Raw genomic sequence first — 17863 nt, 5'->3', positions numbered from 1 at the left:
TGAGCATATATATAATGCTCATCTCTTCTTTTCTTAAGCAATGTGTTCCCATATTACTTCATTCATTGATGCTAATTAGGCCTTATGACCCATTGCTTATTTCTTTTCACATTTCCAATAAAAGCCCATGACTTAGTTTATTGATCCAACATTATTAACTTACAAAAATTATTTATTTAGATTTTTCTATTTAAAACATATATTTTTATAAAATAATAAAAAAATATTTGATTTTGTGTATATACATTGATTAAATTTTGAAATTCGACATTCATATTGTTTTTATTATATTATTTGATGTATATAAAATATGTTTCATAGAGTTTAAACATGGTTTTAGATATAGTTTTAAATTTTATCAAAACATATTAAGTGTTAAGAAAATATAAAGATAATTTAATTGTGAATAAAAAATAATGGCTTGTTTGAATATATATAAAATGTATATACATAAAAAAAATTATTAAATTATAATTTTAATGGAACTATATATTTTATATAGGATTTAAAAAAAATTATGTATTTATCTTATCGTTTTATGTCATATTTTGTATCGGTTCAAATTAAGAAATTTATTTATTTATGGTATTTATTAATTTATAGAGTTTGTATTGTACAAATAACCTTAGCGTCGACTTCCCTTGGCCGGTTAAATCCTAACTAATTTGATACAATTGGATATTTTTAGTTAAACCGATTAGTCGAGTTGACGGTCAACTACAGAACCTTTCAAGTGGAGAAGAAGGTTTCCGAACTCGCAAAAATAAAACCCTAAACCTCTTTTCGCTTCTACGGCAGCTGCTGACAACATCTTTCTTCTCCTCCTCCTTTCTCCTTTCTTTCGCATACATCGAAAACGCAGGTATGTGCCTCTAATTTTCTTGCTCTGTTCAGTATCTTCATCCCGTGTTCCTGAATACTCGAGTCTGTCTGTGTTTAGTTCGTCGTCGTGAATGATTGGTTCTGTTTTTTTCTAAACTCTCTAGAACAATTATAATTGAAGATAGATGGGAAACCCAATCGTATTTCCTGGTCTAAAAGACATAAATCCGGTTACAAAGTAAATTACAGAGAAAGGGTTCTGAAATAAAAACCTAGTTTGCTTTCACCATTGATTTTGTTTGTTTTTTTTTAAATTTTGGTTGTTGGACATTGCAGGTGATCTTCCGTGGTGGTGTATTAAGAAAATGGGTACCAAAGGTGACTTCTTTTTTTAGGCAGCAAGTATAAAGTTTATATCTTTATTGGAGTTTTGTTGGTTTGAGATTGATAAAAACTGTTTATCGAATGTAGGAATGGATCAGATAAGCGAGAAAAAGCGTGGAAAGAACAAGTTGAAGAAAGCAGAGGATGTAGTAGACGGTACACCAATGGATGATATGAGCGATAAGAAGCGTGGAAAGAACAAGTTGAAATCCAAGAAACAAGAAGCTGAAGAGCATGAAGAACAGCTTAAACGGCTAAAAGAAACAGTGAGTTGTCTGATTTTTTGATTTGTAATAAATATGGTGGAAGCTTTTGAGTCACTTAACAGATGGTTTCTTTCTTTTTGCAGCAAGCTGAGTTTTTTGAGTATATGAAAGAGCATGATGAGGATCTTCTCAAGTTTGATGCTGCTGAGTTTGAGGTGAGTACTAGTAGAGATTGAATTTGTTGGATCTTGATGTGAATTGTGCTCAAAGCTTTAATCTTTGCTTAGGATGATGCTGATGCTGAGACTGACTTGGAAGACACTGAGAAGCAAGGTGATGATGAAACCACCAACCTGGAAGTTGCAAAGAAAGCAAACGAGCGGAAGACGATCACAGCAGCCATGGTGGACTCATGGTGTAAGTTAATCAAAGAAGACGCGAAGCTAGGCGCGGTGCGTTCTATCTTGAGAGCTTATAGAACCGCATGTCACTACGGTGATGATACCGGAGACGACCCGTCTGCAAAGTTCAGCGTTATGTCGAGCGCTGTGTTCAACAAGATAATGATATTCGTTCTGAGTGAGATGGATGGGATTCTTAGGAAGCTGTTGAGGCTTCCTGCAACTGGAGGAATGAAGGATACTATCATGGAGCTGACTAACACAAGGCCTTGGAAGAACTATAATCACTTGGTCAAATCATATCTTGGGAACTCGCTTCACGTCCTGAACCAGATGACTGACCAAGGGATGATATCGTTTACTCTCAGGCGGTTGAAACACTCGTCAGTCTTTCTATCTGCCTTTCCAAGCCTCCTTAGGAAATATATTAAGGTGTGTTGTGAGCAAAAACCATCAATCTTTGAATTAGGCCTGCTGTTTCTGTTATTTCGGTTTATTCGGTTTGGCCACAATCCCACCAAAAAATCGGTTTGGTTTTCTGTGAATTTTGGGTTTTAATTTTATTTCCGAAAATAACAGTTTTTTGGTTTTCGGTATAATTTTCTTAAAAATCGAATATTTTTGTTTAAATTAGATTTTTTAGTTATTTTGGTTCGGTTATTTCGGTTAATTTCGGTTATTTTCAGTTATTTTTAAAAAAAACGAAAACCAAACCGAATCATTTTTCAAAGCCCTACCAAACCAAACAGAACTCAAAACCCAAAACCAAAAATTTCGGCTGGTTCGGTTCGGACAAAATCCACAGGCCTAACTGTTTGAATCTTTCCTTACCATTCTTTGCTCACTTGCTCTTCTTTCATTTAGGTTGCACTTCATTTCTGGGGAACCGGCAGCAGCTCCATCTCCGTTGTCTCGCTGCTTTTTCTGAGAGACTTGTGCATACGCCTTGGAACTGACTGTGTGGATGACTGCATCAAGGGAATGTACAAGGCCTATGTGTTGAACTGCCAGTTTGTAAACGCTGTTAAGCTGCAGCATATCTCCTTTCTTGGTAACTGTTTCATCGAGCTTCTCGGCACGGACATCTCAGCTTCTTACCAGCATGCATTCGTCTTCATAAGGCAACTCGCAATGATTCTACGTGAAGCGCTCAACACAAAAACAAAAGTACTTTCTCAATAATTATTCTGAAATTGAGTTCTTCTGTTTAATTCTTTTCTTACATTTGGTTTTCTTTTTTGCAGGAAGCGTTTAGGAAAGTGTACCAGTGGAAGTTCATCCACTGTCTTGAGCTTTGGACCGGTGCTGTTTGTTCCTACAGCTCCCAGTCTGAGCTCAGACCAGTTGCTTACCCACTGGCGCAAATAATCTCCGGTGTAGCACGGCTTGTTCCCACTGCTCGCTATATTCCACTCAGACTAAGATGCGTTAGTATGCTAAACCGGATCGCTGCTTCGACCGGTACCTTTATACCAGTCTCAATGCTTCTTATGGACATGTTGGACATGAAAGAGCTCAATAGACCTCCCACTGGTGGTGTTGGCAAAGGTGTCGATCTACGCACGCTACTCAAGGTGAGTAAACCGGCGGTGAAGACGAGAGCGTTTCAGGAGGCGTGTGTTTACTCTGTAGTGGAGGAGCTTGTGGAGCATTTGACTCAGTGGAGCTATTCGGTGGCTTTCTTTGAGCTGTCATCTATTCCGACCTTGAGGCTGCGTAGCTTTTACAAGTCCACTAAAGCTGAGAGGTTTAGGAAAGAGATGAAGCAGCTCATTAGCCAGGTACCTTGAAGCAAACTCATTAGCCACTTAAACTTAATCTATTACTTGCTATATGTTGATATGTTTTGATGAATCCTTCAGATTGAAGCTAACTCAGAGTTTGTCAACAAAAAGAGAGCGTGTGTTGGTTTTCAACCCAATGAGCCTGCTGCTGCATCATTCCTTGAGGTTTAGTAACTCGCTTCCCTTGATTTGCTTAGATTTATGAAGTAGCTTTGTTCTGATTGTTCTTTTGGGGTCTTTGTCTGTTCAGGATGAAAAGAAGGCAGCTGAAAGCCCTCTATCGCAATATGCAGTGATTATCCGCCAAAGAGCGAAGCAAAGAAACGAATCACTGGTGGAATCAGAGTAAGTTACTTACATGCCTCTACTACATTGTGTTTATTTTGACTGCTGGTATTAATAATGATCTGTCTGGTTCGTCCAGTGTTATTGTGGGAGAGGACTCAGCGGTGTTTGGGAAAAACGCACCAAGCAGCGATGAGGAAGAAGATGAAGCAGATAGGAACGAAAAGGGTGCTGCAGCTTTCAGTTCCTCCTGGTTACCTGGAAGTGACTCCAAGTATGTTTATCTCTTCCTCTTGAAAATGCACACATCTCTTGGTATCATATGTAAATACTGGGTTGGTGTGGTTAGACTATGGTTTGAGTATGGGTTGTTTGTTACAGCCTAATGTAGATTGGGTTACAGGTCTAGGGTACTGGTAGGTATCTTCAGTAGTTTGGTTGATTTGGGGAATGTACATAGGAGCTGAACCACATTGTCCTTAATGTACATTATTTATCTAAAGAGATTGTATAATTGGCAGAGAAAGAGAGGCAGAGGAAGAAGAAGAGAAGAAGAAACCAAAGAAACGTAAGAGGAAGAGTCAAGCAGAGAAGAAGCAAGTTGAGGAAGGTGCAGGAGAAGATGATGTTGTGGAAGATTTTGTGTTCAGTTCTGATGAAGAGGATGATCTGTTTGATATAGAAGGAGACAAAGATGAGGAGGACGATGTTGATGATGATGCAGCAGATGAGATTGCAGAGCCTGAGACAAAGAAGACCTCTAAGAAGACCAAGGGCACCTATAAGACCTGGCATAAGAACTACAAGAAGACGAAGAATAAGAAGAAGGCTCGAGTGGCTTAGTCTTTTTGGTGTGTACTTCGATGTCTACAAAAATCACTTTTTCGAATGTCTTGCAAAACATCATCAAACAAAATTTTTGGGAGAATGGAACTAATATCTGATATTTGAAACTAATGTATGATTTTTTTTTTTCTATTTTGTCTATTAAATCAAATTCAAGGACTGAAATAGTCATCCTCTATTTTAATAGTGTGAACAATGCTTGTGGAGTTGTGGTGGACAAAGAAGCTCCTAGTAGCTTAGTTCTCCTCTCTTTTTCAATGTTATTAATAGGCATGTGGGTTTGGTTCGGTTAACTATTTGGTTAACTTGTTATATAACAAATCTGCCAAAATTAAAAGAAGTTTTTAGTTTTGGTTAGATTTCGGTTAAATTTAGATAAAATGGATAATTTTGATTGTTTTGGTTAACTGTACCGAAGTAATAACCGAATTTTAAATGGATTCCAAAAAATTGGGATTGGTTAGGCCGGTTAGGTAGGGGATGGCAGGTTTTGTTTGGTCAAAATCACATATCTAGGTAGGAAGTTACTTCTTGGGATGTTTGCAAAACCGCATTAGACAAAAGGGGAAAGAGCTAATATGAATCTCCAAACATAGTGACTAAAATTGGAATTTTCAATCGTCATCATCAGAAAGCTTCCGATTCGACAAAGTTTTTCAATGTACATTGCAAAAATGTACGAAGTTTAACATGCAACGTAGTAATTAAGAAGGCCTCAGTGATAGTGAAACCGAAGCAAACCGGGAGGAACGGGCTCGACCGAGGTTTATTCATTAACGCTGCAGGCCAGCTTTGATGTAAGCTGCGTAAAGATCCCTGCGTTTTCAAAACCATACATTGTAATAACTATACAGCGTAAACGTATGAGTACTTTCGGTGTTTTGGAGAAAACAAACTTACATGGAGTCCTTAATTGCGTCGATGGCAGCTTGAGCTGGGAGGAAACCTTCGACAGCAACTTTCTTGTTCTCGTTCTTCTTGTCTACAAGTTATCTGTTAAGTGAAAACTGAAAAAATGAAGCATAAGCCAAAACAAAACAACCCATAGTGAAAACTGAAACAAATGTAATATTTGATGTTGTTTTGTGGATACAGTCCTCGAAGAAGCGGCGGATCTCAGCTAGACGGTGAGGAGGAAGCTCTTTGATGTCTCTGTAGTGACGGAACTCTGGATCATCAGCACAGACTGCGATGATCTTGTCGTCTTTTTCACCCTGCGAGTTTTATATCAAGGTGAGTCATGATTTCTTACTAATGTAATAACATCACAGAGAAGGAGAAGATATCATTCTGGGAATAACGGCTGTTACCTGATCGATCATGGGCATTAAACCAATAGCACGGGCACGGAGGAACGATCCAGTCAGCACAGGCTCCTACGCAATAGTTATCAATCATCTCAAGTTGGTTGTTTCACTGTCTGTTTATGAACAATTGACGCTGAGGAAAGGCGAGAGAAAGCACCTGCATGAGTACCAGGACATCAATAGGGTCACTGTCCTCACAAATGGTTCGGGGAATGAAGCCGTAGTTGTGTGGGTACACAATGGATGAGTACAGAACACGATCAACCTAGAGAGGAAAGACAACAATGAGTGATCAGATTTGTTCTTCTTTTCAAATCTTCTAATGAATGCACAGACTGTGTACATCCACAGCATGTAAGACTGATGCACAGAACTAATCAAAGAATACGAGGGATCAGAAGATCTATCAACACTTAATCGAATCAGGTACAGAGTCTGTACCTTAATAAGGCCACTGTTCTTGTCTAGCTCGTACTTCACCTTGCCACCTTTGCTAATTTCAACAACCTGATAAACAAATCAAATCTCGTTTTTAACTGTCAAAACGATCTAGTCTTCCACGGTGCAAGAGGAGATAAAGCTTACGCAGTTGAAAACTGCAGGAGCTTCCGGGCCTACAAGATTCAAAAAAACAACCACTCTCATAAGCAAAACTCTAACTGCAGCAAAGACAAGAATACATGCCACTTCATCATCAGTAACATACCAATCTCCAAGTCGTGCCATGGATGAGCAGCAGCTGATCTGTGTGTGAAGGCTGCGAAATTCCTCTCGTTAAGAGTAACGTTAGGGTTCCTCAGAGGGAAAGCAGCAGAGCCCTTGGGGGTTACTCCATCCTTGTTATCAGCCATATCGAAATGCTCACTGTAACTCAAAAACAATACGATAAGCGCTACAGATAAGAGTCATTCAAGCATATACTAAACTCAAAATCATTCTCACATACTGAACAACAATATGCACAATAACATCGCGTTTCAAGATTCAGAAGAGAGATGAATCATCCGTACCAATTTACGATAATCATCGTTCTAAGCAAACACTATATCATCCAGGGAACAATCGTAACACACGAAAGCATAAGAGATAACGCAGAAGCGCAGATCCATCCTCGATTACGAATCAACAAACTCTGAATCTCTTCCTACTCTAACGCAACACTATATCTCATCTAGTGTTTATAACCTGAAAGCATCAGAGATATGCAGATACATCCTCGATTTCAAATGATTACGAATCATCAGGATCTAAATCAACTCCTACTCTAAGAGCCTAGATGAGACGAACAATCCAAGTTCTCGACGATCAAAACGGAGAGAAAGAAAAAGCAAAAATCAGCGAAACTACTCAGATTCAACACGCAGGGACGATAATCAAGCACCGTTAACAGAAGAAGATGAACAAAAAGGAAGGAGAAGAGATGATCTTACAGATGCAGTTTCAAGATTCAATCGGGAAACGGAAGAAGAGATTCCGTTACGTAAATTTTTTCTTTCTTCTCTCTCTCTCTCTTATGCAGAAGAGAAGTTACGGTAGTACAGTTTTGATGTGAGTGTGGCGCTTCTTTATGAGACGTTGGAGGAAGGAGACGGTGACGTCATCATTTCCTTGGTTGTTGTTCATCGTCAATCTTACGATGAATCGTGTACGTTGAGTTTAAAACGAGGAGGGATCGAACGGTGGTGGTTTTATTATTAACCTTTTTGTGATTTTTAATTTGTTTTTTATAATAGGCCTTTGTAGTGTGTACCTTTTTTATTCGAGTGAAAGAGGAAAAAAGGACGACGACATTGATGTTGCCAAAAAGCATGTGAGTAAATTAATCAACATACGACGCGTGTCCATAGATTTAGGCGCTTTCCTTCTCGTTAATTTTTGTCGCTACAGTTCCTAATTTATTAAGTTAAGAAAATTATGATTACCCAGCAGTACTCAAGGAAACGTATTACTTTTGAATTTGTTTAAAGCAATTGTCTAGAGTTTATTGCCTAGACTTTTTAAGACGTGAAGTTATTAAGTTTGACTCACAATGTTCATTTATTAGCTTCCTAAAAGCGAGAAACTAGCGAATACAGTATTTCAAAGTTGGGTCTGATTGGTAAAGACTGTAGTTTTAAAATTTTTGCTATAGAAAAAAATCTGTAGACTTTAGAAATTAAAGCTTAATTGCTTTGAATTTGGTGATTTAGAAATAAATAGGGTTGTGAACAGCACCTACAACAACTACCAATCACCCCTTTAAATAGTGCCGGCTCTTGAGAACTCTTTTTAATAGCACCTTGTAAACTCTTTTTAATAGCACCTTGTAAACTCTTTTTAATAGTATCAATATATTAGCTTTGTCGAAAGGAAAAACCTACATTTTGTTTTTGAGTTCACTCGAAATCGAATCATATAAACTCTACATTTGACGTCCCTATGTAAAAATTCCATTTTAGATATTAAAATTGACGTTTGAATTTTCATTCTCTAAACAATCTAAAAAAATCTGTCCAAAAGAACCTTCTTACATAATTGAACTGTTGGATTAAGCTCGAAGAAAAAAGAAAACTTAGAAATAAGTTAACTTCTAATCTTACCGAGTTATGGTTTAACGGATTAGGAAAATATCCAAATATGTTATACCTAATGAGTTTATGAAATTTGAGTTATATATAAGGAGATGCAGATGTGTTGCATAACTTATGAGTTTTGTGATTGTGTGAGAGCTTAAGGTTTTTTGAGTGAATTTTCCTTAAGAGATTAATAAGAGAATTATTCTTATTATTGAGTTTTATACAATTCGAGATCCTATATTTGGTATCAGAGCGTAGGTTCGAATCCTTTGAAGAGAGCATGAACGAGATGATGGGATGCATCGATAGAATCATCGTGATGATGGATCGAGGGTCCCTCGAGAGTGAGAAAACAAAACAAGAAGTGAACCAAAAAATCAGAGGTGATTGTGAGTGATGAACCGACCTTGAATATGATCCAGCCGGTGACAACGAAGGAAGGTAAGAATGAGATTCCACTGATTAAATCAGATATGAAAACAGAAGTGATGGCCTGTGACGGAGAAGATGCACCTTTTGCATCCATAAGCGACGAGAAAACAGACAATATGAGGAAGAAGAAGAAGCGGTGGAAGAAACGTTCGATGGAGGCTCAAAATCGTTTGAAGGGAACCCAAACCGTATATCCGGTGAAAATTAATGTTGACGGATCTCTGAAGAAGAGCAAATGGATTCTAAACAATTGTATGTTGATGACTGTGTCGAAGAAGAACTATCTGATAACATAAAGAATGGTATCTGAAACTGTAGTCGATTTGGTGCTAAAGGAAAAAGGGAAAGAAGAGGATCTGGTTGCATCCATTGAGAAGCTGTCTCAGAAGCGGAGAAAGAGTGCAAAGAAGAAGAAGAAGGCGAGATGGAGGTTTAGGAACTGGGTTTTTGTTATACCCGGAGACGAGGCACAGCAGCAGGTGGACGTTAAACATGAAAAAGACAAACTGGAGGTTTACGTGAATATGGTGCAATATCATGAATGGTGTTACCAACTTTTTTACACTTTACATGTGTTAAATAAGAGGTTTGGGTTGATATTCACAAAGAAGAAGAAGGGTAAAACGAAGTTGGAATATACGTGGGTGGAAATCAACCCTGAGCTGGTGCTTACAAAGTGCTTAAGGAGACACAGAAAAGTGAGAGGAATCTGTGAGAAGCTCCGCGACTCCAAGCAATATCCACAAGCCCTAGATGTGTCACAATGGATGACTAAACATAAGATATGCAGTTTGGTACCTGAAGACTACACAACTGACTTTCATCTGATCAAGAACGTGTTAGTTTTTGAAGAAGTAGAGAAGTTCTTGGAGAAGGTTCCGGAGAATATTAGAAACGAGTCTATGTACATTGTGTTGATAAAGAAGTACGCAAAGTCAGGGAAGAAAGATATTGATAGAGCATAAGTTGTTTTCAAGAAGATGAGAGAGTTATGTTTACTCTTGAAACCTTCACCGTTTAGCTCCATGACGTCACTTTATATCTCTGTTGGAAATAAAGTTAAGGTAGATGAGATACTGAGAGAGATGAAGGAGAACAACGTTAAGGTTGATAGCCTCACCATGGCAAAGGCTTATCTAAGAGTTGGTTCTAAGAGATAAGCGAGAGAGATGCTTCTTGGGGCAGAGGAACTGAATGATCCTATGGAACTCATGAGCCTGTATGCTGAAGCAGGAGATAGCAAAGATGTTTATCGTATATGGAATCTATACAAGAAGACAAGAGAGCAAGACAATGATGGGTTCTTAACTTTGAATTATCAATGGAGCAGCGGTGATGTACTACATGAGTACGAGTGGTTGGGTCTTGAGTTTGATGTCTGAATCCCAACTATGATAGTGTCTGGTTTTCGCAAAAGGAGAATGTTTCAACGAGCAGATATAGTAATGAACAAGACTTTAAGGAACATAAAATTTGGTAATAAATCAGTCACTCTGTCTCTGGAAGAGTGGGGGAAGATTGGGATGAATCAAGTGAAGCCTTCATAATTGAGAGACCTCATTAAGAACCTTCAAGATTCAACTCAATTCCCTAAAGCACTTGAGCCATTTCATGGCTCTGTGATCAAGAAGTGATTAGTCTTTTTCCTGAAGATTATGCAAATAGATTTGATCTTACTGAGAAAGTGTTGGGTTTTAAAGAAGCTCAAAACGAAGGTGATGCAAAAGAACACATGAGTTTGTCTCTTGGGAATAAGATCAAACACATGGTGGGCGGACATACACTAATGGCTGATCGTATGTGGGAACCATGTGGATTCGAAATCTATGACTGGAAGTATAAAAAGCAGATGGAGAGATTTATTAATCAAGGTCCAAACGTGGAAGAAATATTAAAGGTCAAGGTACTGCAAGTTTCAGACATATACAGTAGCTATGGATGCAAAGAAACAAGTGTTACTACATCCTTGCTTAATGGAGTCTTTTCTCATGAAACTTACCCTCTGGCTGATAAATTGTATCTACATGTCAGTGAACTAGAGGTGTGGCATGAGAAAATAAAAATTTCTAATGATGCAAACATTTGTAAAAGGCTGCGTGAGCAAGTTCTTCTAAGAATGATGAGTACAGAGAAACATAGGAAGTATCTTAGGGCCTGGAAATTCAAGTTCAGGAGCAAGAATTTGATTGGAGTTTGTACTAGTAGGAGGCGATATTTTGATCCTGGAATCATCAAGCTGTTCAGGGTGATATTAGTTTACTCGGCTGTTAGTACTATGAGATTTGAAGGAGCAACAGAAATCTGTTTATGGGCGCATCACAGTTCGATACGTCTGATCAGACGTAATGAACCAGAGATCAAAAGGCTTCATGAGATGAGTTCATCTATGAGTTTGAAGACTAGTTCAGAGATGTCATTCATATTACACGAGATTGGCTCAGAAACTGTTGAAGGCATAATAGGACATAACTGTGGTAGTTTTACCTTAGAACTGCAGCGAAACGAAAACACACCTCATGTTTGGCACCGCTGGAAGAACATAGTTGGGAAATGGCAAGCAGTTTATGTTTGTATAATGTGGGTTTTGGCAAGCTCTCAGTCAAGTAATGAACGTGGATTATTAGGATTGTTTCTAATGACTATCAATGAAGATTTATATGGTACGAAATTTTATAGCAGAAGGCTGAGATTGCATCAGAATTACATTTTAGATTACATCACGGGGAGATTTTTGATGCATCTATGGATACATATAGAGCTAAAGAAGTCTACTGAAACTACTATGATCTTCTACAAAATTTTGCATGATCTTTGTCACTGCCGTCGATTGTTGGAGATACCAATTGTTGGAGATAGTGGTAGTAGTCATAATATTAACCCGGGTGATGGCAAGAGCACAATAGCAGGACATATCATTTACCTTAGTGAAGGTCTGAATACGTAGTGTACAAGCAAACAAGAAACTGTTGAGTTATCATCATGTGAGCTGTATTGATAACATGGAAGGAAGCCGCGAAACTGACTATATGGCATGGAGAGTTACATTGGCGTATACTCGAGAGAGAGCAGAGAGCAAACATCTTGTCGAGTGCACTTGAAAGATTGAAGTTCAAAGATACGAGAAGAGTTGAACATTTATCGAAAATGGAGTTCAAGCTTAAGGGGGAGAATGTTAGATTAAGCTTGAAGAAAAAAAAGAAACTTGAGAAATAAGTTAATTTCTAATCCTACCGAGTTATGTTTTAAAGGATTAGGAAAATGTCCAAATATGTTATACCTAATGAGTTTAAGAAATTTGAGTTGTATATAAGGAGAGAGATGCAAGTGTGTTGTATAACTTATGAGTTTTGTGATTGTGTGAGAGCTTAAGGTTTTTGAGTGAGTTTTCTTTAATAGATTAACTAGGTCAAGATCCGCGCCTTGCGCGGGATGAACATTAGATATCAATTATTTTAGATATTATATTTTTTTACATATTATGAAATAATAAATATATATTGAATAACTAAAAATTCAGTAACTAAATCGGTGCGAACATATAAATTTTATGAATCCAAACAATTTTTTTTCTATTTGATACGATATATAATTAAATTTAAATAACGTATATAGTGTATTTTTAATATTAATATCTATTAAATGATACTTTTTGCTCATATGTTTTTTTATCATTTGTATATTTTATAGCAAAAACTTTAAATTACCGATAACAAAAATTTCATTGTGGATTAATAGTTTATTAATTTTTAATTTTTAAAAAATTAAGTTGTCAATGTTTATTCAAAATTTTTATCAAAAGAAATTGTTCAAAATAAATTCGAAATTAAAATATTTATGTATTTTATATGGTATATAGTTTAATTTAAAACGATATATATATATGTATCTTTTAATAATTAAATTAAATTTTACTTATATTATTTAATAATCATTTGTATCTTGTAACAGTTTTCGTAATTTATATTCATTTTTAAAAATTCAAAATATGACATATACAGAAAAAATCTAAATTTTTATTATATGGTTAATGTGGTTGTTTAATTTATTTTAATAGATTAAAATTAAACAAATATGATATAAGATAAATTAATTTTAATCAAATCTTTATTATTCAAAATCATTAATTGTCATATATCCTTTTGACATATTAGGAAATTCCGTAACTTTTATTTAAAGAAATAATAAAGAACATTAATAATGAATTTATGGTTAGTTTAATATAAAGCTTATTATATAATTAGATGGACCAACCTATTTCTCTAAGGATTCTAAGAATCATCCTAGTGATTGACACGTGAATACAAAAAGAAGTTGTAATGTTTCTAGATTAACATATAGGGGATAAGAGAGTTATTATTGTTAATAAGTTTTATACAATTCGAGATTAGCGTGACATTTTTTTCTGTGGAGTAGTAGCAGTAAAATATTTATTGTTAATTAAAAGCCCAACAGGCCATTTAATTTTCCAAGAGAGCACAACAAACCACGACACGTGTTTCATCGACGTCATTCAGTTTCCTCTTTCCTTCCGCGAAAGTGCGAAACCAAACGACTCTCTCTCTCTCTCTCTCTCGTGTTTGATTTGAAGATCATTGTGACCTTGATCAGTGATTGAATCAGGATTTAGCCATGGAGGACGAATCAGGAAACGAAGGAGACGGGTACACAATGAGCGATTCACCGCTTGCACGATGGAGAATCGAATTTTCCAAATCGTTTCAGAATTACCTCGACAGATCGGCTCCACACCTCGTCCGAAGATGGCTAGTAACGTTAATAGCCGCCGTGATCTACATATACAGAGTTTACTACGCTTACGGATTCTTCGTCGTCTCGTATGGTCTCGCGACGTACATCTTAAACCTCTTGATCGGTTTCCTCTCACCCAAAGTCGATCCAGAGCTCGAAGCCTTGGATCCTGCTTCTGCTTCGTCTGAGTCCAGTAAAGATTCTGATGAGTTCAAGCCGTTTGTTCGTCGTCTTCCTGAGTTCAAGTTCTGGTAAATTTCTCCTCACCTTTGTAGATAAATTGGTTTTGATTTGATCTGAGATTGTTTTGTTGTTGTTTAGGTATGCAGCTACTAAGGCTTTTGTTGTAGCGTTTGTGATGACCTTCTTCTCGTTCTTGGATGTGCCTGTGTTCTGGCCCATCTTGCTTTGCTACTGGTTGTTTCTGTATTTTCTCACTATGAAACGACAAATCGTGCACATGATCAAGTACAGATACGTTCCTTTTGATTTTAGAAAGAAGGTAACAAAGCAACTCATGGGTTCTTGTTTTGTATCCGATCATGGACTGACTCTTTGGTTAGAAGTAAAGAGTCTTGACATAGATTGATGATGTTTGTTTTTGACAGAGGTATGATGGAAATGATAAGCCTAGCAGCAGTAATTCACCTCAAGGAGATGAAAATACGGCTCAGACGTGAAGCTTAGACCAGGTATTATTGATCTGTACATGGTTCAAGTTAGTGATAGGTTAAGTGAGAAAGGATTACAAACTAAGAGAACAATATTAAGTAGATTGTTATAGCATGTTGTGGCTGGAAACAAAGTTCTTGAAGCTTAAAGAGCTGAGAAATTTCTCTCTCTTATGTTTGACAGCCTCTAATATCTTGCAATGCAGACCATGGCTTGGTGCGTTTGGAGTAATACGCCAAATCACTGATCCGAATCACCTCACTGAAGCAGTAGAAGTGGATAATAATATGCCATCTTACTCGAATACTATATATTCTAGAGCTTGCTTTGATTACTTGTCACCAGATCTGTAAAACTGCTCCTGGTTTTGTCTCTCTCCATCCGAGCAAGTTCAGTATGTAAATGTTATGATAGTTGATCGGAACTTCTCTGTTAACTCAGATCAGGACTGAATGTAACTTGTCCTTTATTGAATAGATCAAAACATGTTGAAGGATTTATGTTCTCTTCCATTCACATACATTCATCAAGCATGAACTGCTCAATTACAACCTTATCTATTTACACTAAATTCTCGCTTCCTCTCTCGAGCATATCTCTTTCTCAACTAATAATCTTCTGTTGTTAAATGGAGCTCCTTATGTATGTTGCTGCCTTGTTTTCCACGAGTTTTCTCATGGTAAACAGCTGCAACCTTATTTTGTCAGATGGTTTGGAAGAGCTTGCGTGTGAGTTCTTTAAGGCTCTGTTTCTCTTCCTTAGGCTTAGCGGAGAAGATAACGGTGTTAAAAATAGTAACGGAGGTAGGATGCTTTTAAACGACGATCGTACTGTTTTGTCGATCAAAGACTTAATTTATGATTTATTTAGCAAATTCTTTGACACTAGCTGCAGCTTCTGTTGGTGAGGTGACAATTGGCTGTAAGTAAAATATGGCTTTCAATGCCAATGAAAAGTCTCTTGTTTTGTCTGAGTTATCCGCTTTCACACACAAGTAAAAGCCAAAATCAATTTAACAGAACCGATAAATGAACAGGAATCGCAAATCTCCTCTCTTATGGCTAGTGGGAGAAATTTTACTATGAAACACTTGTTTCTTCTTCTCTTATATTCGTTTCCTTTCTCTGATTCTTTTGAAAGATGTGATCAAATAGCTGGGGACCTGTACAAAAAGAGAGATATGGGTATGTTTAAATGTCAACTTGAACCCAATAGACAAAACACACAAAGAATTGGCCTATCAGTAGACGGCCCACGTGAATAAATATGTTTCTTTCTTCCTCCTACATCGGTAAGAATGGAAGCAAATGAACTGTTTATATATATCCGGAGTCACAAACAGATTGTCCCTTCGGGGACATCCGATAAAACTGGAACGATATTGAGAAGATTAGCATGGCCCCAGAAGATGTTTGTACAGAGAAGGATGTGCAATTCAGAGTAAGTAACATTACAACATACAAAAGTTTCCAAGAGAGTTTCCTAAGTGCAACAACTTGTTCTGTCCAACATCATAATGAATAAGTGCTTTCTGAGTCCATTCAAATCCAACCAGAGGTTAAGTGTGTAAACCACATGAGAGAGATTGAGGCAGCAGCTGGAATGAAACAAGAGAAGCAACAGATTCATGTTCTAAAGAAAAACTCTTTCCCAACATAGTCTGTGTTGCTTAAACCAGGCAACAGGAACCTTTTAGTCAAAGCAGAGTATTTGCGATTCCTCTTCCTAAATATGTTTTTTTTTTTCATTCTCATCATTCACATGACATAATCTGCGATTTCGAGTTATTCATCTCCTCGTCGTCTTCGGTCGCCATGGAAGCAACTGCAAGAATCTTCACTACTTCTCCTCTCAATCCTCGTCTCCTTCTCACCAAGATCAACTTAAAACCATATTCTTTTTCTCTCGAATCAAAAACTACCTCTGTTTCTTTCCCTCTCGCATTGCCGTTCTCCGGGAACCCTCAATCTCCGCAGCTCTTGCACGGTGCTCGTACACGAATCTCCTCAAATCCCCTCCGATCCGAAGCAAACGTCGCCGTATGAAATAGAGCTTCACGGAGTGTGAACGGAGGAGGAAACGGGACGACGTTCGGAGAGAACGGGAAAGAGACGACGGTGGTTCTCCTCGGTTGGTTAGGAGCAGTGTTTTTAAACCCGGACCGAACCGCTGGTCAGACCGGGTTGAATCATGAACCAAAAATAATTCGGGTTGGGTTAGTGATAAAACCCAACTAAAATCGAACCAGTTAAAAACTCCTATCGAACCGTCAAAAACCCGGGAACCGGCGACCCAATGAACCACCCGAACTCCGGTTCGCATATATGCAAAAACTTTTGTTAATGAAACAATTGTTATAAAAGTAACGGAAAAGTCTATCTTTATTCATAACATAGAGTCATAGATGTTCCTTATATAGGAGATTACACCGTCATAGATAAATGGAAAGATTACAAATCATAATCTGTTGGTTATGAGCCATCCACAATCTGGTTCATAACACTCCCTCTTGGATGCCATAACCATTTAGAGCTTGTAATGTGCTTTAATGTTGTCTCATTAAAACCTTACCAGGAAAATCCAATTAGGACAAAACCATTGTGAAGGAAAAAGAGTACAACACACATTACTCCCCCTGATTTGGACATTACTGAAGGTCCTTTGGACCTCTCCAATTTTTTGCAATCCGTGGGTGATGAAGATCTTGGGCAGAATATGCTTCGTCCTCGAACATGATAGTTGGTTCTTCTTTACCATCGGCCTTGCCACAATCTGATCGAACATATTGAGTCATCGACTTCAAATACACACACAAGAAATCTTGAATGATGTTGCTGTGATATGCGTGTACCACCATGTGTAAAACATAACCTGTTTGAAAACAAATCAACAAAACCAAATAACCTCTCTTTAAGCTAGTTAGTATAAAATAAACCAAAATCAAAGGCTTCTTCATCGTCCTTCTTATGGACCAATCAGATCAGTGTCTAAAACAAGACTTCTGCATCGTCCATCTCAGGACTAAATGGACTTCTTTATCGTCCACATTTGGATTGAATGGATCAGTGTCCAAAACAAGTGATCTCACGCCCATGTACTAGATAATGGGCGAGACTGGTCCATATTAAATCTCTTGAGTACCCTTTTCTGTATATACTATTTGATGCACAATGATTTCATTGTTAATGTACTCAAGCTGTAATCCCAAACAAAACTTTGTTTTCCAAGATCTTTCATCTCAAACTATTTCTTGAGATATTCAACTGTTTGGAAAATTGTATCCAGAGGTTCCTACGATATTCAGATCATATACTTTGATGATTATCAATATTGTTCTCGAGAACTTGCTGTACTTTCAGCTCAATACCCTCTAGTACTTTCATTATCCACTGGACAATATAAATATGCATTCACTACATC

General features: G+C 37.4%; 3 protein-coding genes and 1 pseudogene across 4 annotated transcripts; 3 read left to right on the top strand and 1 right to left on the bottom strand.

Annotated features, from left to right (window-relative positions):
* Positions 1–683: 683 nt before the first annotated feature.
* On the top strand, positions 684–4860 carry LOC111203372 (nucleolar complex-associated protein 2). The gene is made up of 11 exons (XM_022697140.2): positions 684–862; positions 1159–1200; positions 1294–1472; positions 1556–1627; positions 1700–2245; positions 2678–2980; positions 3058–3594; positions 3676–3762; positions 3848–3942; positions 4022–4156; positions 4404–4860. Exons 2-11 carry the CDS (start codon positions 1188–1190, stop codon positions 4723–4725), a joined length of 2289 nt encoding a protein of 762 aa, XP_022552861.1. The 5' UTR covers positions 684–862; positions 1159–1187; the 3' UTR covers positions 4726–4860.
* Positions 4861–5307: 447 nt separating this feature from the next.
* On the bottom strand, positions 5308–7567 carry LOC111203373 (soluble inorganic pyrophosphatase 2-like). The gene is made up of 10 exons (XM_048762577.1): positions 7466–7567; positions 7046–7220; positions 6742–6899; positions 6621–6649; positions 6477–6542; positions 6193–6300; positions 6039–6104; positions 5822–5942; positions 5629–5710; positions 5308–5544 (listed from the first exon to the last, which is right to left on the bottom strand). Exons 2-10 carry the CDS (start codon positions 7060–7062, stop codon positions 5502–5504), a joined length of 690 nt encoding a protein of 229 aa, XP_048618534.1. The 5' UTR covers positions 7063–7220; positions 7466–7567; the 3' UTR covers positions 5308–5501.
* Positions 7568–13494: 5927 nt separating this feature from the next.
* Positions 13495–14943, top strand: LOC111213828 (protein RER1D). 2 transcript variants are annotated; one of them, XM_022715663.2, is made up of 4 exons: positions 13495–14022; positions 14093–14273; positions 14380–14463; positions 14649–14943. In XM_022715663.2, the coding sequence occupies exons 1-3, from the start codon at positions 13652–13654 to the stop codon at positions 14449–14451; spliced, it is 624 nt and encodes a 207-aa protein (XP_022571384.1). In that variant the 5' UTR covers positions 13495–13651; the 3' UTR covers positions 14452–14463; positions 14649–14943. The 2 variants fall into 2 exon arrangements, with proteins under 2 accessions (XP_022571384.1, XP_022552866.1); XM_022697145.2 differs by having other exon boundaries at positions 13498–14022; positions 14627–14943.
* An 845-nt stretch (positions 14944–15788) lies between these two features.
* Positions 15789–15882, top strand: LOC125591059 (annotated as a pseudogene).
* The last annotated feature ends 1981 nt before the right edge of the window (positions 15883–17863 follow it).

Source organism: Brassica napus, chromosome C7, assembly GCF_020379485.1.
Source record: "Brassica napus cultivar Da-Ae chromosome C7, Da-Ae, whole genome shotgun sequence".
Taxonomy (NCBI): Eukaryota; Viridiplantae; Streptophyta; class Magnoliopsida; order Brassicales; family Brassicaceae; genus Brassica; species Brassica napus.
The sequence above is the reverse complement of the archived record's forward strand: the minus strand, read 5'-3'. Positions and strand labels throughout refer to the sequence as shown.